This window comes from Juglans regia, chromosome 1, assembly GCF_001411555.2.
Source record: "Juglans regia cultivar Chandler chromosome 1, Walnut 2.0, whole genome shotgun sequence".
NCBI lineage: Eukaryota > Viridiplantae > Streptophyta > Magnoliopsida > Fagales > Juglandaceae > Juglans > Juglans regia.
This window is the reverse complement of record NC_049901.1, coordinates 29652554-29672587: the sequence shown is the minus strand read 5'-3', so window position 1 is coordinate 29672587 and position 20034 is coordinate 29652554. Positions and strand designations below refer to the sequence as shown.

Genomic DNA, 20034 nt, shown 5'->3' with positions numbered 1-20034 from the left:
AGTATAAGCGCCATGTGGCATTCAGTCCTTCGTTTTCAAGATCATAGTATGGAATGTCCAAACTAGGTTAGAAAAATCTTTTTTGGACACTTGGCAAAATCTTAACCACACTTGGTGAATAGTATTGGATACTTGGAACCAAAAGGAACTATGAGATGGAAATGTGATGAAAATCAAGCTTTGTGATGATACCCACCTAAGCCAAACAGAATTCCACCTAACCATCCAATTTGTGCCAAACCAAAGAGGGTTTCAACTGTAGTGAAACTCCAAATACTTTGAATTCAATTGAAAATATAAAACATTGATGAAAACCAAAACCCTAAATGGTTTCCTCAAAGCCCAAAAGCTTGCCTCAAAACCCTAATTGAACCCAGTTTTAGCTTATTATTTAATCACTTGATTTAATCACTTCCACATGCTATTAACCACTCAAGTTCAAGTTATTTTATCCTTATTTATTCTTTTAAACCTTGGTGATTTTATTGGGTCAAGAAAAACTAGATTTGGGTTTGATCGAAACCCAAACCCCAACCAAACCCAACTGAAACCCCAAATGAATGCCCATTCGGTTAAGGCCCACGAAATTGCATCACCAAGGCAAGGCTTGTGGAGGAAGTTTCACCCCTTTCCAAGGTAGTCCTTTCACTGCCTAAAATAGCCCCAATCAATGGCTAATGAGAAGGCTGAAAGACACCTCACCCCTTCCCTCTCATATGACAGCAGTAGATAGAAAACCTTGGGCAGCAGAGCCTCATTTAGGAACCTTGTTTTGGTTGACACCCCATCACCCAAAGTGTCTATTACACATCTCCTATCACTCTTCCAAATGCTCAAGTGTCTTCTTTGTCCATTTGCCTTGCATTTGATCACTTTTGAAGCCTTTTCTTGAAGAGGAAACCAGAGAGACTCTCGGACAATTTTTTTGGCGTACCTTACTTCAATGTTTTGAAGTTGTTGTAAGTTTTTTTCACAAAGTACTGTTCACATAAGTTGTTCCTCTTTGAGCCTAGTTTCTGTTGGTATGCTTTGTGTAAATTTTCAAATCTAATGGTTGGATCAAAACCAAACCACATAGTTTTTTGTTTTGGTTAAAGGGTGAGAGCCGAATGTATCAAGTGTGATTTTGTGACTTTTTGTGGTTTTGGCTTGATGATTCAAAGCAAGACAGCTCTTAGTATTTTATTGGATTTTTAGAATTCTTGGAGTTGTTTTGAAAATAGATAAAATCTTGAACATCAAAGGTTGTGCTTAAGGTTTTTTTTTTTTTTAAAAAAAAAAAGAGCCGGTAGCCATATGGAAGTGGCCTCGTCCCAAGTTTATTTATAAGCCCTCACTTATGGCGGAGGAATACCGTGGTTACAAGCCAAGCATGAGGGAGTTTACAGAAAAGAGAAAACAAAAACATCCCAAATACAAACCAACCTAAGAACCAAAACAGCAAGACAAATAAAACAAATAAAACAGAAACTAATAGGCCTATAAAAAAAAAAACCCAAAGATACGAAAATAAAACTAAACAAGCCTATAACAAAACATAAAAACATCTAAACAAGCCTAACAAATAAAAACAAAATAACCTGAAACGACAAAAACAAACCTGGACCTCAGACTAACGACGCAAGTACAGAATGCCAAGAAAATCCAGCCGCACAATACCTTTTAAAAACCTGGGAAAATCTTGATTGCCGTTATACGTGACATTCAAACCCATTTCACCTTCTCTAGCAAGAAAATCCGCTGCACTGTTACCTTCCCGCAATTGATGAACCACAACAAAATTAAGCCCCTCAAGTTCCTTGCGCAAAGCCTCCCAAAAATCCCAAAGATACCACACAGAGCATTTACCCATACAAAGCCAATCAACAATAATTTGTGAATCACTTTCAATAATCACATTACTCAAATGGAGCCGTTTACACAATCTAATACCATCCAAAATAGCTTTCATTTCAGCGCCACTATTCGTTCCCACCCCATAATGGGCAGAAAAAGCCCCTTTTACCAGACCATTCCAATTTCTAATAATGCCGCCCCCTCCCGAATTACCCCGATTACCTCTACAACTCCCGTCGCAATTAAGCTTCACCCAGCCCGAAGGGGGCCTGGACCATTTAACAATTTTACTAGGACGCATAGAAATGTGAGGCCTCTCTAAATTAAAATCTTCCAAAATCTTCAAGTCGTGCATGGATAAATGACTAACAAAATTAATATTATTTGCCAAAGATTTAATCCACACCCGAACACTTCTCCAAACAATCACAGCCGAATCATATTTGCCATCCATTCTAGCCTTACAACGTCTCTTCCAAAGGCACCAAGTGATGATACAAGGAATTAAACCAACAAGAGTACCTTTAAAAGAAGATTTTTTAGCATAAGAAAACCAGCCAGCTACTCTATTTTTCTAAGGAAGATTGCGTCTACAAGAGATACCCAAAACAATACTGGCTTTCAACCAGAAAGTTTTGTGATGAAAGTTTTGTTGGTTGTTTTAGTATGTTATTTTAGCGTAGGATATGATTTTTGTATATTGCATATTTTGGTTTAAGCATGAGAAATGAGGTTTGACAAAATTGCAACAAAAATCAAGAGATTTGGCCAATACATGTTTTGGCCTATGTAAATTTACTTGAGGAATGTAAATTTTGATGAATTTTAGAGTTAGGATGTGAAATCCTTAGGTTAGGGACAAAATGGTCATTTTCACACATTTAGAATGGTAAAATGGTAATTTTACAATAAGTCAGAATTTTTATGTTTTTAAGTTGTTAGTGAGATGTTTCTAACGTTTAGAAATATCTCCTTACAGCTCTCATTTATTCGCGCATTTAATTCATCACGCTACGCATATTGTAAGTTCGCTTCTAACTTACTGTTAGAATATTGTTTATGTGTTGGTAAGAGAACAGTTGTTTAGGTTCTTATGTTCTTATATATATGTCATGCTATAGCATGTCACTACATGTATGTCTATTGTAATAGTTCACCAAAAATTCAATGGAGGAATTTTTTTAGGCTTTAGGAATCTCGTGAAAACTCGAAAGGTTCCACTAATCGATGCAATCGCATAGGTTTTAGTCTGTCAGAGTAATCGATTTTGTTACTCACTATGGTGCCAGAAAGAAAATTTTAATTATTTGAGGTACGTACCTAGAATTGTAAGAAGGAGAAACGGTCTACGCCACTAGTCTTAGAGGAATATTTAGGATTTTATGGCGTAATAAAACTATTTTCGATTTTCGGAATAACGCTTGTTTGAAAATGCATTTTGAATTGTTTAAGGAACTTAGGAGTTGAATTTCGTGAAATGAAATATGGTCCTATTTGCATATGAATATTTAGCATTTTATGGTGCAAAATTATTTTCAGTGTTAGCACCTACATTAGTGTTTTTCAAATCACATTATGGAATGTCCAAATTAGGTTAAAAATGTTTTATTTGGATAGTTGACAAGATCTTAGCCACACGTGGTGAATTTTATTGGATACATGGCACCAAGAGGTACCATGAGATGGAAACTGTGAAGGAAATCAAGCTATCAAGTTTTGTGATCATGCCAGCTAAACAAAACCCTATTCCATCCAACCATTCAATTTATGCCAAACCAAAGAGCGTTTCAACCCTAAAGAAACCCTACACACTTGGAATCTAATTGAAACCCCAAAAGCTTCGAGAAAACCGAAGCCCCACATGGTTTCCCCAAACCCCAAAGTTTGACTCTGAACCCTAAGTGAACCCAATTTTAGCTTAGTGTTTAATCACTTGATTAAATCACTTTCACATGCTAGTAACCACTCAAATTCATGTTATTATATCATCGTTTATTCTTTTAAATCTTGAAATTTTTATTGGGTCAAGAAAAATTGGATTTGGGATTGATAGCAACCCAAACCACATTGAAACCTTAGATGGAAGCCCATTCAGTTAAGGCCCAAGAAATTGAGCCACCAAAGCAAGGCTTGTGGAGGAAGTTTCCCCCCTACCATGGCAGTCCTATCACTGCCCAAAACAGCCCCAAACAGTGCATCTTGGGAAGGCCAAGGGCCACCTTTGCCCTCCCTCTCACACGATAGCTTGTGGCAGAAAACCATGGGCTGGTTTTGCCCCTGGTTTTGGCTGACACTTCCATCATTCTTAAGTGTCATTCACACTCCTCATATCACCCTCGAGATGGTTAAGAGGCATCTAGGTCCTTTCCCCTTTCATTTGGTCACTTTCTAACCCTTTTCTCAGATAGAAAACCATAGAAGCTCTAGGACAAATTTTCTGCTTACTTTACTTGACTTTTTGAAACTAATTGAAGTATTGTCTCATAAAGTACTCTTGATGAAAGTTGTTCCACTTTGAGTCTAGCTTCCATTGGTATGGTTTTTTTTGTAAATGTTCATGGTCATTTGTGGGTCACAAGTTGGTTTAAGCATGAAGAGGTCATTCTAGGAGATAATCTGGATAATGTGTGATATCTTTATGATTTTGTCCAAATTATTGCCAAGATCTTGGTCTGATTGTTATATGGAGTATAGTTAACATGCTAATATATAAGTTTGATGAAGATTCGTTGCATGTTATATGCTTTTGATCAGAGTTTTACTTAGATCTAAAAAGTTGAAAACGTGAAGGTTGAAAACGGATTATGTTTTGACTAAGCTTGAATCTTTTGTTGTGAAAGCATACTTCAATGACTTTAATATTCACATATGATGTTCCTAGGACTTTAATTTACATGTTAGGATGTTAGGATGTTAGTTTGAGGATTTAGGGGTAAAATATATATTTTTCCACATATAGAGGGATAAAATGGTAATTTTACTCTAACATAGTTTTTTATGTTTCTAAACTGTTAGTGATGAGTTTTCGATGTTTAAAAATCTCTAATTATATTTTCTTGTATTTCATGCATTTTAATCCATCACGCAAAGATCACTGTAAGTTAGCTTCTAACTTATTGTCAGATTACTTTGTATGTGTTTGATAAGGGAACAGTTGTCTATGTTCTTAAGTTATTAGATTTGCCATGCTATGCCATGTCACTACATGCATGTCGTTACATATTATATTCTGTCATGCAATGTTTATCTGTTATACATTTTATTCTATCATAAAATGTTTATCTGTTACACATTATGCAATGCCATGAAACGTTTGTCCTTCATGTTATGCCATGTGACGAGATGTTTGTCTATTTCATGTTATGCCATGTCACAAAATGTTTGTCTATTTCATGTTATGTCATGTCATTCATCTCATGTACATGTCATGTTACCTTAGGTCTTATATCCTTTCGTTTTATGTTACGTCACATCTCAAGTATAGAGTGTATTTTGAAAATAATTTTCCACATCAAGTCAAGTCGGTGTATGTTTATCATGACCCTAAGTGCTATGATGGAACTCTTTTGTTCCACTGAAGTGTCTAAATTAGTCTGAAATCTCCTAGGTTGACAAGGTAAAGATCAACAGGCTTCAAATGGAGCCTAATTAACTGGTCACTAGAGTGAAGTGAGGCACTAACGTTTATGGTGTCTCCCACACGTTCAATTTCAGGTAAACCATGAGTATGAATGCATGAGCATGAACATGTACTTTGACCAAACACATATTTTTGTCCCATATGCAATCTTCTTTGAAAAATCAGTGATCTTGTAACCATGTATCAATGTAACAAAGTAAACATGTAACAAAATATCATCTTTCTGTTTCTTGTAAAAACTTAACAAACTTAATACATATAATAAGGTGGGTGGACACCTCATGGCTACGCCTAGGAACTGTGGGCTCCCTGCGAGTTACCACATCACATTGCCGACCCTCTTGACCGGGTATGAGTACATCAGAGTCCATATGGTACAACAGTTCGCAATTTGCCTTCACTGTACTTTACAATGTGTTGCACCCACTAGCATTAGGTGTGGATACTTCGATCTATAATCCTTTAAAAACCCCCATTTTAAGTTTTTTATTGTACTTCACAAATTAGGGTTACCACTCCAATTTATGCACTTAGAGTGGATAGAGTAGTTTTACGAGGATATTTTACCATCCTAGCATTGGTATGACAAAATTATTTCTTTTAATGCACAACCCGAAAACATGTGACATGTGACCATGTAACTTTCATGTAACAATTTCATGTATTTATACCATATATCAAGAATGCATCATGTGCATCACATATACTTTTGTACAACATGTGAAAGTTCAACAAAGCATATACCATTTCTCAGAACTCAAAACATGTCATTTGAACCAACCATTGACAAGCAACATTTTAACATAGCATGCCCGTATAAGATATGAATAAGTCATAGCATGTAACAAGTCGCAATTCAATAATCCAATTTAAGCAACTCAAAATGCAGAGTTTACATGTGAACATAAATACATTATCCAAGAGTAAGTTAGAGATTAACTAATAAGTTTTCCAAAAGCTTTTCTAATGATCAAGCAAGTTGAAAGTATATATTTTCAAACTATTAGACTTTGGATAACAAGCATCAATCCAAACATGTGTGGTGTGTACTAGGGTTTATGCTCTTAACCCTAATCGGCTATAAACTCCTTTTGTGACTCTTATAACTCATATACACACGATTGGAAGAACACAAGTGTGTGTGTAAGATAAGTATGGTTTCATTCAACAAAACCCTAATGGTTGAAAGTGCGTGCACTCTAGATTAGGCTTCTTACAATAATGAATAAATAGAACTTTACACGAAACCCTAGTAAGGGCCAAACATCTCCACTCTCTTTGTCCATTTTGTCATCAAGAACTCGGGTTCCTTAAGAGAAAACCCTAGACAAACTATACTCAATAAGGTTTAAGCATGGTTGCCTTCTAGTGGTCGAAACAATTATTCCTTCTTTCTCATGAAGCTTACAAGAAGGTTACAGCACAAATTTGAAACAAAAAATGTCCTTTGAGCTCCCTCTAGCAAGTGTATGGATGCCGGCCAACAATACCCCATATTTATTCTCCCCTTAGCTCCCACTTACTCTCTCTCTCTCTCTCCTATCATTACTTTGTTGTAGAATCCGAAAAGTTTCTGATGCATAGGCACCAAGTGGCATCCCTTACATGCTATGGCCGTAAGTCCCATCTTCTTCCCCTCATCATTGATTCTCAGGAACCTAAGGGACTCCTCATGCATGAGCTTCATGCATGAGGGACAAGTGGTGCCTTATGTTCTAGTCGAATCCCTAACTGTCTCCCAGCATTCCCCTTATGGTCTAGGTACAATGAACCTATGGAAAGAGACATGCATGGCTGCCAAGTGGTGTGCTCCCTAGAAGACCAAACCTCTCCTCATGATTACATCTTCTAGAAATTCCAAGGTGCTTATGCATGAATACCATGTAGCAAAATCAGTGAAGGTGGCGTGTGTCCCATAGTATTTTCGAAACTCTGTTTTCTCCTACCTTATTCCCTTTTTGGTCCAAGTACAATGAATCTATAGGATGAAGTTACATGATTGCCAAGTGGTATTGTGGGTGCTAGGGTTGGCATGTGCCCTAGATGAGCCGAAATCCCATGGGTTTCTTCCTTTTTCACATGACTTGTTCTAAAAGCTTGCAGCTTCAGTGCTTGAGAAACAAGTGGTGAGTGTCTCTTAGAAAGGCAAAACTCCCTTTCCCTAGGAGCCTAATGATTATGGCTTGGGAAAACTCAAGAGCCTTCTATCCAAAAGGGCACCTGTCACTCATTCCAAGACCCTAAATTCTTATAGGACTGAAAATTAGCTAGGTGTTGGGCCTTTTGTTGTGCTCGGGTGCTTATTGCACCAAAACAACATAGTCTAAGTCAATCTCACATTCTTAGCTTTCTCCAACAATTAGACTTAAGTCCATCTAGATCAAAATAGAAAATGAAGATACAAGTGATAAGTGTTATTTTTATATGATTTTTATTCCTCTTTTATTATGAAAAGTGTCATTTTTCCTTCAATACTATTGATTTTATTTTATTTCTATATATTTTTCTTTATTTTCTTGGATTTGAAGGAATAAGAAGATTTAGTGCAAAAGGAGAGAGTTTTTTTTATAAAAGAAGAGACTACGAATCCAAACCGATGAGAGGCGACGAGATTTGAAGAGAGTTGAGGAGATTTAGGCGAGGAGACTCAATGGCGACTAGAAGGCGCCACTAGAATTGGTAACCAAAATTGGCGACAAGAGTTAGGCGATAGCAAGAGATTTTACCTCATGGGTACGAAGACTTGGCACAAGGCTCCGGGTGGTTAGATTGGGTGACCAGTCTAAATGACCAACTTAAGCAACCAACCTAAACGACATTGTTGGCAACAACTACCAAAGGTTAGCAACCTTACCACTCAGTAGGTTGGCGAGAGGAGTCTTTCATTCTGGTAGGGAGTCTTTCATCTCGGTAGGCGAGGAGGCCAGTTATATTCAACGCACATAGGCATCTACCTGATGGGACCCTTACGAGTTTCACAATCAATTTACTGACCACCAAATCCTCCTGAACTCCATAAATCAAGCCGCATATCACTGAATCTTCTATTTTAGACAATTCCATTATTCTTGGGATAGATTTTTTTATGTTAAATTTTATCTTTAGAAACTATTTTCCAGATTTTTAGGCTAGATTGTAGCCGCAATTATCTTGTTTCCGGATTTAAATTTTGATATCTATTTAATCCCATCTTGTGGGATCAATAAGGGGAGATTTTAGAGTCTGAGTTTTAGAGTAAAAATAGTCCAGAATTTATTTTTAAAGTTTCTTTCAAGGAGGCATATCTGGGGGAGCAGAGGCGACGGTTGCATGCTTCATCAACTGACTCCAACGAAGAACACTAGTTTTATTATTTTTGTTTTCAATTTCATTATGAACAAATTTTATTTTCTAGAGCTTTGATGTAGTCTAGCTTTGAATACACAATTTATATTCTAATTTATTTTATTTCAATATTTCCATAATTGTGTGTTTATTCCTTGTTATTAATGCTTGTAATTTTCTATCTAATTATTGTTCGATCTATTGAATCACAATGAGACCGTGAGGTGATTTATGATTAAAACTCTAGGATTCAGCACCATTAGTGGAGTGAAAGTAGATATACTTTACTGCGATTTGTGTATTTTCAAGAAAAATTTAAAAAACTTACTGAGTCTCCAATTAGTTAAATTCACATATAGATATGGAGTTATTAGTTGGGCATATTTTTGGTATTGTTCGAGGAAAAATATTAAATAGTTATGGGATTTTTATCATCGACTTGGAATAATTAGAATTGTATAACGATGAAGAATTAATTGTGTGAGATTTATTAGGTGAAATCAAACACTCTAGATCTATTTTTATTATCTTTAAAATCTTAATTTTAACAGTATTGTCTTTAGTTTAATTTAGAAAATCCATTCTTTAAATTTCAATTTTCCAAATAGTGATTAATTAAGTCAATTTTAATACTCAATAGCATAATTATTCCTTGTGGGTTCGACATCTGTTTTCTTTAAAACATTTTATTACTTCTTATGATTTTGTACATTTGCAGATATATTTTTATGCGAACATGTTTTTGGCACTATTGCCAGAGAATAGTTATTTACTAGCTAAATTTTTATTACTTGGATTTTATTTTATTAATTTAAATTAGATTTTAGTTTTATTTTACTTGCCCCGATCTAAATCATTAGAGCATACACTTTTCAATCCCGAGATTGAAAGAACCTTAAGTCGAAAAAAAAAAAAGATGTCACTGCATCTAAATTTAATATGGTCGACCAGGAGCAAAAGGCGTTAAGAGACTATGTTATGCCCTTTGTTAATGGGGCAACATCTAATATAAGGCAGCTAGCTATACAAGCCAATAACTTCGAGATCAAGTTGGTCATCATTCAAATGATTCAATAAACTGTCCAGTTTGGGGGGGCTGTCACAAGATGATCCTAATGTCTATATTGCAAATTTCTTAGAAATTTGTGATACTTTTAAACACAACGGAGTGACAGATGATGCGATTCGATTGAAACTTTTTCTTTTCTCACTTAGGGAAAAGGCAAAAGGTTGGTTGAACTCTTTGCCACCCAGCATCATCACAACGTGGGAGCAGTTGACACAAAAATTATTTAGCAAAATATTTCCCTCCGGCTAAGATAGCGAAGTTAACGAATGATATCACTACGTTCACCCAATTTGAGGGTGAATCATTATATGAGGCATGAGAGAGATACAAGGATGTATTGTGAAAGTGTCCACATCTTAACCTCCCAGCCTGGCTTCAAGTACAGACATTTTACAATGGTTTGGGACCCACAAATCAATATATGGTTGATGCAGCCACAGGAGGAACATTAATGAGTAAGACCTCTGAAGCTGCATATGAATTTCTAGAAAAGTTGGTGTTTAACAACTATCTGTGGGCCATAGAGAGAGCAATGCCAAATAAGGCAGCAAGTGTCCTTAAGCTTAACTCCATGCCCGCAATTTCAACTCAGTTGGCAAATCTATCCAAACAAATGGGTAAAATGAACATTAATGCTATTCAAACTAATGCTATTTGTCATCATTGAGATGGAAATCATTTAAGTGTAGATTGCCAAGTGGGAAATATTTTTGCCCAACCGAGTTATGAACAAGCCCATTATTTGTGTCCAATTTTCAACGTCAAACAATCCTTATTCAAACACGTTCAATCCCGGATGGAGACATCACTCTAACTTTTCATGGAGCAATAACCAAGTGCCGGTTAGACCACCTCAACAGTTTTTACAGCAAGAGAAGAAGCCGACACTTGAAGATATGTTCATGTAGTACATGCAAAAGAATGATATGGTGATCCAAAACAACTCAACTTCAATCTACAATCTTGAGGCACAAATCAATCAGCTCTAAACATGCTTACAGAGAGGACAACAGGGACTTTACCAAGCAACACTGTGACCAATCCGAAAGAACATGTCAAAGCCATCACATTGAGAAGTGGGCAGACATATGACCAGCCAAAGACAATAAATACTGAGTGAGGTGCAGAAGTTGTTGGAAATGTGGAGTAGGAGAAGAAGGAAACCGAGTACGAGGTGAAAGAAGCAAAGTGGGATGCGACTGACCAGCAAGCTGAGAAGACTAAAGTGAATAAAGCGATTGCAAAACCCAAGAAATCCAAAGAGTTTAATTGTGAAACTTATTCTCCTTCAATTTATGATCCACCAAATCCTTTTGCACAAAGATTAAGAAAAAATAGGATTGATAATCTATTCTCTAAATTTCTGAGTATACTTAAACAACTGCATATTAATATTCCTCTCATTGAAACTTTAGAGCAAATGTCTAAATATGCAAAATTTTAAAAGGATAAATTATCAAACAAGCGGAAGTTGGAGGAGCATGAGACTATAATGCTGACCGAGGAGAGCAGTACAATTTTACAAAAGAAGCTACAGCCTAAGTTGAAAGATCAGGGGAGTTTCACGATCCCTTGCACTATAGGAAATTCTTATTTTGATAAAGTTTTATGTGGCTTAGGGGCAAGTATTAATCTAATGCCTCTCTCTATTTTCAGGAAACTAGGTCTTGTAGAAGCAAAGCTGTCCACTATCTCTCTACAGTTGGCAGGCAGATTTATTAAATACCCGAGAGGACTCATTGAGGACGTACTGGTGAAAGTTGATAAGTTCATCTTCCCAACCAACTTCATTGTACTCAATATGGAAGAGGACGAGGAGATCCCTTTGATACTGGGCCAACCTTTCCTTGCGACGGGGAGAACTTTAATTGATGTCTAGCAAGGAAAACTCATTTTGAGGGTCAATGAGGAGCTGGTCACTTTTGACGTATTTAAATATATGGAATTCCCTTCCGAGGTACCTTCTTGTTTTCAAATAAGCGACCTAGACGTGATCATGACCGATGAGACTTATGGAGCTGAATTTCCAAAGCTCTCACTTGAGGTATGTCTTCTTACTCATTCTACATCTATTGAATTCGAAGATGAAGAGGTTAGGGAGTGTGAGAGATACTTGGAGGCTACACCATCCTTTCCTCCTTCAATAAAATCGAAAGTGGAAGAGCTAAACCCATCTCCAAGTAAGGAACCACCAAAGCCTGAACTCAAACAGCTTCCATCAACTTTAAGGTATGCTTTCTTAGGCCAGGACTCTACTTTTTCAATTATTATTAACAGTTCCTTAAGTGTTGTAGAAGAAGAAAAGTTGCTAAGAGTCTTGCGGGAAAATAAGATGGCCTTGGGTTGGACCATCTTGGATATCAAATGAATTAGTCCTTCAATTTGCATGCACAAGATTCTAATGGAGGATAATTTTAACTCGATCATCCAACCCCAAAGGAGATTGAATCCATCGATGCAAGAAGTCGTGCTTAAAGAAGTATTGAAGCTTTTAGATGCCGAGATCATTTATCCAATCTCAGATAGTGCATGGGTAAGTCTAGTGGAAGTTGTCCCAAAGAAATGACGGATAACATTGATCAAGATGACAACAACGAACTCATACCGACGAGAACGGTTACGGGATGGCAAGTATGCATAAACTATCGAAGGCTGAATGATGCAACTCGGAAAGACCATTTTCCCTTTCCTTTTATTGATCTAATGCTAGAAAGACTAATGCATAAGTTTCATGTCCATGCATTCATTTTGACTTTGCTTAAATATGCTTACGATATCTATTACATATTATTTGTTTACTTATTGACATTTCTCGAAATCTCACCGTTGTAATTTCCACTACCATTCCCCTACTCAGAATGGTAGAAGTTGTGACAGAAACCCAAGAGGATAGTCATGGGGAAACGCAAGAGACCAACTCCCCAGATTCCTAAGGAGACTTCAAAAAGACGCGAGGTCTTTAAAGAGCCGTCTGTTTTGGAAAGGATGGAAGCTGCTGACCAATTCATCACTAAGGTGTTGCCGTTTTTGTTTTTTAGCAATTGAGGAGGATTATGAATCAGGACAAGGCCAAGTAGGATCGGCCTCACTAAAGGACTTATGTTATGGGACCCTTTTGATGACGAAGTTGACGAGAGATAGGCTTCGGGTCTCCCGAAGGGGGCCATGGCGGCCAAGGATTCTGGTCGTCGTTCTTTTGCTGATCTGGTATCTGTGGTTCCGCAACCACTTCCAGAATTATTGGTACCTCATCGTGGGCCAAAGTACGTGGATGGAGAAATGTGTTTTCAGTTCACCAAGGAGGAAATTGCTCGATCTGCGGAACCTTTTCGGTTCTCTATTGTGCTGAAGTTTATAAGACAGAGACCTTAATTGGATGTGATTCGGTCGTTTATACATCTCCGCTGGGGATTATCTTGCATGCCGATGGTTACAGCAATGCGGAGATCAAGAAATGTTTTCATTCGAATGACCAATGAGCAAGATTTCTTCAAAGCAATTTCTCGTGAATCTTGTGAAGTAAATGGGAATCAGTATCGTGTTTTTCACTGGAATCCAGAGTTTAATGAAGATGAGGAACCGTCTTTGGTCCCAGTTTGGATTGTGCTGCCGGGGCTTCCTCCAAATTTCTATCATGAATCTTTTCTAAAGATTTTCACTACTCCGATTGGTAAATTCATTAGAAGAGATAATACAACCAAATGTGCAACTCGCATGGATGGAGCTCGTTTATGTTTGGAGATGGATGCATCAAAAGAACCAATTTCTTATTTTTGGATTGGGATGCCTGGATCGGGACACAAGCAAGAAATCATTTATGAGACGCTTCCAGCGTTTTGTACTCATTGTAAAATTCAAGGGCACAATGCTCGTACCTGTAAATTACATAATCGGAGAGATGGAGAAAAGATTTGGATACGAAAGAATGTAAAAGATTCTGAAGAAAAAAAAACAGAGATACAAGAGGAAAATAATGTTGAGTTGGATAAAGGCAAGGGAGTGATGATGGAAGTAGGATTGGCTCAAGGAGATACGGAAAAAATAGTATTGTCGCAGGATCAAACTCGGGATTGTGGTGCTCAAGATCATCAACAGGAAATGGGTGATAAGGAGGGGGAACCTCTGGATAAGTTGGAGGGTCAAGAAATGGATGTTAGGTTGATTGAAGAAAATGAATTATCTGGTAAGGATTATCATGTAGAGGAGATAGAAGATGAAGAAACAGAGGGATTAAAAATGAATGAATTAGTACAGCTGGCAGGGGAGGGGTCGACGGAAGAGAGGTTTGCTGGGGTTGTTAATACAGAAAATCTGGATAGTAATTTGATTTTTGAAAAGGAATTAGAGCCAATAGTTTCTGATTCGGAGCTAGGAAAAATACCTGAGGAGAATACTAAATGTATGGAGGATACGGTTTCTAAACCAGATACGGAGCTAAACGTGGAACATTTCTCGAAACAAAAAGACTATGCTTCAGATAACGAGGGTGCGGATGTTAAGCGAAAAGGAACGAGGAAAATATTTCAAAAAGTTCGAAGTTCGAATCGGGTAAGTTCTCGGCCAAATAAATTTTCTTTATGATTGGTCCAATTTTATCATGGAATATTAGAGGATTTGGAACTTCTAGAGGTCGTTTAAAAAGTTTGGTTCGGAAATTAAACCCAAAAATTGTTGCATTAATGGAACCTTTTGCTTCATCGGATAAGGTGCAAGAGGTCGCTCGGTTTCTTCATATGGATAAGTTTATTATAAATGATGGGGAGTCTGGTAAGATTTGGGTGTTTTGGCATGATGATATTTCAGTTCAGCCGATTATTTGCAAAGAACAATATATTTTAATTCATGTTGGAGTGGGAAATAACGCTGTCATTTGTTGTTTTGTTTATGCAAAATGTAATTTGGGTGAGAGGAGAGAATTGTGGGAGTCCCTCAATGGTCAACTAATAGGTAATGAACCTTGTATTGTTATAGGGGATTTTAATATTATAAGGGAAGACTCGAAGCGTAGAGGTGGTAGACCACGTCCTAGAATGGCTATGGAGGATTTTAATAACTGGATTGATAATTGTGGTTTAATGGACATGAAGTCGTCGGGAAGAAGATTTTCTTGGTGTAATGGCCAAAGAGGGTTAGCACGTAGTTGGGCAAAATTGGATAGAGGTTTAGTTAATGCCAGTTGCTTGACTAGATTTCCAAATATGAATAATTGTTATTTATCGAGATCAACTTCTGATCATTCACCTATGTTTATTCAATTTCAGTCTGATCTTTTTAAGTATGGACATTCTCCATTTCGGTTTCAGCAGATGTGGATAGAGCATCCAGATTTTCATCAGTTTGTGGGTAGAATTTGGATAGAGGAGGTGGGTGGTTTTGGTCTTCTGAAGTTGGCTTTTAAGCTTAAAAAATTAAGAGGTTCTTTACGTGAATGGAATAAGTGTATTTTTGGTAGAACCGAAGCTCATATTCAGGGGTTAGAAAATAAAATTGAGGAATTGGAATCTGAACTACAACAGCATTGGAATCCGGCGATTGATCAGGATCTTGTGAGTAAAAATATGGAGCTAGCTAGTTGGCGTAGACGGGAAGAAATTAGATTGGCTCAATTGGCTAAAATTAAATGGCGGGCGGAAGGGGACCAAAATTCATCTTTCTTTCATGCGATTTTGTCTTTTAAACGGAAACAAAGAGTCTCGGACATGAGACTACAAGATGGAACTTATTTGGGATCTCCTGAGGAGATCCATTTAAGTGCTGTCATTTATTTTTCAAATTTTTTACAAACTGAAAGTCATGATAGTTTACCGGATTTATCTCATATTATTTCGGCTGTTATTTCTTTGGAGGATAATGAGATTATTGGGGCTATTCCTTCGATTAATGAAGTGAAAAATGCTCTGGATTCCATTCCTTCTAATAGTGCGCCAGGGCCGGATGGTTTTGGTTCGGGTTTTTTTAAGAGTGTCTGGGATATTATTAAGATGGATATTATGGCAGCGGTGGAAGAGTTTTTTAGAGGTGGTAAATGGTCGAGATTTTATACGTTGTCTTATGTGGTCTTAATTCCTAAGATGGATAAGCCTAATGGGTTTGATAAATTTAGACCAATAAGTCTTTGTTCGGTGTTTTATAAAATTTGCTCTAAGGTGCTTGTAAACCGTTTGGCTGTTTTGCTTCCTAAAATTATTTCTGTTGAACAAGGTGCGTTTATTCCTGGAAGAAGTATTTTTGAGAACATTAGTCTAACACAAGAAATGGTCCATTCTATTAATAAAAAAATTCATGGGGGTAACGTGGTATTGAAGCTTGATATGGCCAAGGCTTATGATCGTGTTGAGTGGGATTTTCTATTGAAGGTACTTCAATCTTTTGGGTTTTCTCCTGCTGTTTGTGGTCTTATTAAGGAGTGTATTACTACGCCTTGGTACTCGATATTAATGAATGGTACTACAAAAGGTTTTTTTAAAGGTGGTAGAGGATTGAGGCAAGGTGATCCTTTGTCGCCTTATTTGTTTATTATTTTACAGGAGGTTCTGTCTCGTCTTATAAAACAAAAGGTGGAAGAAAAAAGTTTTGGACATTTTTCTCAACCTAGAGGTACGATTTTAGTATCTCATCTAATGTATGCGGATGATGAGGTCATATTCACTAATGGTGGTTGTCGATCAATTCGGTGTCTACTAAATATTTTGAATACATATGAGAAGTGGTCTGGTCAATTGATTAATAAAGAGAAAACTGCTATGTATTTCTCCAAAAAACTTTCGATGGCTAGAAGAAGGAATCTTAAACGATTGACAGGATTTTCGGAAGGTAAGTTTCCTTTCAAATATTTGGGGGTGCCTATTGTTTCGGGTAGAATGAAAATTGGTGATTTGGAAGAGTTGGAGAACAAGGCTAAAAGAAAAATTAGTGGTTGGAAAATGAAATTACTTTCAGCGGGGGGTCGAGTGATTTTATTGAGGCATGTTTTGGCTAGTATGACGTTACATCAACTAGCAGTTTTACAAGTTCCAAAGTTAATTATTTCATCATTAAATCGGTTAATGAGTGATTTCTTTTGGGGAGAAAGGGATGGAAAGGGTAAGAAAAAATGGGTTGCTTGGAGGAATATTTGTATGCCAATAGAAGAAGGAGGTTTGGGTATTAGATCGTTTGATGATATGCAAAAGGCTCTTCATTTAAAGCTTGCCTGGAAATTGATGCATGAAGACTCTCTTTGGACAAATTTTTTTCATTCAAAATATATGGGAAATAAACCTTTGATGTTGTTGGACTCTAAAAAGGGGACAAGTTTTTGGCAGATGATTGTTAGAAACATTCCTACAGTTTTGAGCAATTCTAAATGAAAAATTCGAGAAGGTAATGTATTTTTTTGGTATGATAAATGGTTGGATCAGGGGCCTCTTGCTGATAATGTTTTGGTAAGTGAGCAACCTCTTTTGAAGATAAAAGATTGTATATTGGATAGAGGATGGGATATGGCTCGGTTAGAGAGGCTTGTCGGGTCTGAAGCTGCAGAGAGGGTATTAGAGGTTTTTGCAAATTGTAAAGAAGGCAGTGATTTGTTAATCTGGACTACTAGTGAAAGTGGAAAGTTTTCAACAAAATCAGCTTGGGATTGTGTTCGTGTTAGAGGTCAGAATTTTGAGGGGAATAAGTGGATTTGGAATAGCATTCTTCCAAAAAAAATTTCGGTATTTATGTGGAAGGCTTGGCATGGAGCTTTAGCAGTGGATGATAAAATTCGGAGAATTGGTATTCCTTTAGTCTCGAGATGTAACTGTTGTATTCAAGGACAATATGAAGACTTAAATCATGTTTTATTTGCTGGTGAAGAGGCTGCCGAAGTCTGGAAAAAAATTGGAGTTATGCTTGGGCTACCTATTGGAAGGAACTGGTATGAAACATGTCTTAGTTGGTTTAGGAGAGCTTCTAATGCCTCTCAATCTGGTGTCATTTTGGGTGTATTACCTACAGTGATCTCGTGGAGGCTTTGGACTAGGAGATGTAAAGCCCGTATGGAAGGGAAGATTGAATCTGGTCATGTTGTGTGGCAATCTATCAAACAGTGGGTGGGCGTTATCTGTCAAGGGCTTTCAAAGCCTAAGAAATTTAATCCGATTGACCTTTACATTCTTAATTGTTTTAATTTACAGCAAGTTCCAATCAAACAACAAAAGATTGATTACATAGCTTGGTCTAAGCCGGAACAAGGTCGTGTGAAGCTTAACACGGATGGAAGTAGTCTTGGGAATCCAGGTGTGGCAGGGGCAGGAGGTGTGATCCGGGATATGCATGGTAATCTGTTGTTAGCATTTTCAAAGAACATTGGTTAGGGTACCAGTAATTATGCCGAGTTGAGAGCTCTAGTGGAGGGTGTCAAACATTGTAAGAATTTGAATTTTATTGCAGTAGATGTTGAAATGGACTCTAAAGTGGTTCTGGCATGGTTAGATAATAAACGCTGTGGTAGCTGGTATTTGGAGGATTTTTGGGAGGAATTGCAACTTCAGATCATTAATATGGATATACGGTTTATGCACATTCATAGGGAAGGAAATGGGGTTGCGGATTGGTTAGTTAAAAGGGGGGCAATTGATGGTGATGTGGTATGGCAGAGCATGGGTGAAGTTTCTCCTCTGTTACGGGGTTTGATTAGAGTTGATAAATGGGGACTTCCTTCTGTTAGGCGGAAGAAATAGATGAGTCTTGTGTTGGTTCTGGTTTTCGTTTCGTGTGGAGCTGTTTCGCGGTTGAGTGGTTCAGGGTTCGGTCTTGTTTTTGCTGGTATATGCAGGTTTGTTTTCCAGTTTTCGTTTTGCTGGTTTGGATCTGTAGCTTTAGGTGGATTTGTATTTTGTTTTTGGATTTTGGTTTAGATACAAGGGATGGTCTGTATCCTGAGTGTCAGTTTTGTTACCACGGTTTTCCTCCGCCATAAGTGAGGTTGATTAATAAAATTGGGACGGGGCCGCTAATGGACAGGTGGTTTCCGGCTCTTCTATAAAAAAAAGAATGACTTATTTTGATTAAACTTGATATGATGGTCCCACGTTTTGGAAATTTCTTTTGGAACAATTAAGTCTTTTGATGACTATTATGAAAAATTATACTTTGGGATTTATGTGCTTCAGTACCATGATATATGTCTTGTTTATTTGACCTAAGTAGAATTTTTGCTACAATTTACTGCATAATATTAGATATCAATAGGTGCATTGCATCTTAACCGTCATGTATGAGGGGTATGCAGCCTTGTGTTACATATTCCGACGCTTCAGTCACCGTTCAATCCCAAGCGGGGGCTCGGGGCGTCACACAAAACAACCCTATTCATAAGTGAATACAAAAACATTGACTAAGCTAAGACCAAAACAAAAAAAGACTAGATTGGGTTCCAAACAACTGTGGGTACTTGGCTCGCATATCAACATCTTTCTCCCAAATCGCTTCCTAAACATTAAAATTTTGCCAAAATACTTTGACCAATAGAGTTTTGCGGTTCTGCAATTTTTTTTTCCTTCCAATCAATGATTTGTACTGCTTTTTCCTCGTAGGTTAAGTTGGATTACGTATGCTATCGGGGTCTGTGTAACATCCCGACCCAAGCTAGGTTCTTAAGGTGAGGACTTAATTTATGTTTTGACCTAGGTGGATTTAAGCCCAAAAGATTATAAAGACTAGAACCATGTGAGTGAAGTGAACTGTAACAACCCATCCTTAATAATAGAGCCAAGATTGGACAAGACAAATAGCCCGATTAGAAATCCACTCAAACATAGGTTGAGCCCAAAAGCTCAACTTTAGTGTCTAGGTCATGAAGGGCCCAAGGCTCCATTAAGCCCAAACAAAGTTTACAAACCAAGCCCAACCACATGGGCCGAATGCTCACAAAGGCCCAAAATCCATTTCTAGTCCAACCCATCATCCGATTCCATTAGACTTCTTATTTCAAAAACTTCCAATTTTACCCTCACAAAGTCCACTATAGAAGAGAATTCTATCAAGGCACTTCACTTGATTTGTGTAATCCTTAAGCTCTACATTAAATTAGAGTTAGATGGGATTAAACCAAGGAAAAACTGAAAACATGACTTATTCCACATGTCATGTTTGGTCAAACCTCATTTTCTCTTTGTATTAGTCACAATAACATAAATGA

The 20034-nt window shown here is 37.3% G+C and overlaps 1 protein-coding gene and 1 non-coding gene across 2 annotated transcripts; both read right to left on the bottom strand.

Annotated features, from left to right (window-relative positions):
- Window positions 1–1612: 1612 nt before the first annotated feature.
- LOC118348644 (ribonuclease H-like) lies at window positions 1613–2290 on the bottom strand. The gene has a single exon (XM_035690704.1). It carries the CDS (start codon window positions 2288–2290, stop codon window positions 1613–1615), a length of 678 nt encoding a protein of 225 aa, XP_035546597.1.
- Window positions 2291–10125: 7835 nt separating this feature from the next.
- LOC118344447 lies at window positions 10126–10232 on the bottom strand. Its single transcript, XR_004798233.1, has one exon. It is a non-coding gene; the product is annotated as a small nucleolar RNA R71 (small nucleolar RNA).
- Window positions 10233–20034: the final 9802 nt, after the last annotated feature.

Excerpts from the sequence above, each read along its gene's own strand:
- LOC118348644 (XM_035690704.1), bottom strand. The coding sequence starts at position 2,290 with ATGGATGGCAAATATGATTCGGCTGTGATTGTTTGGAGAAGTGTTCGG.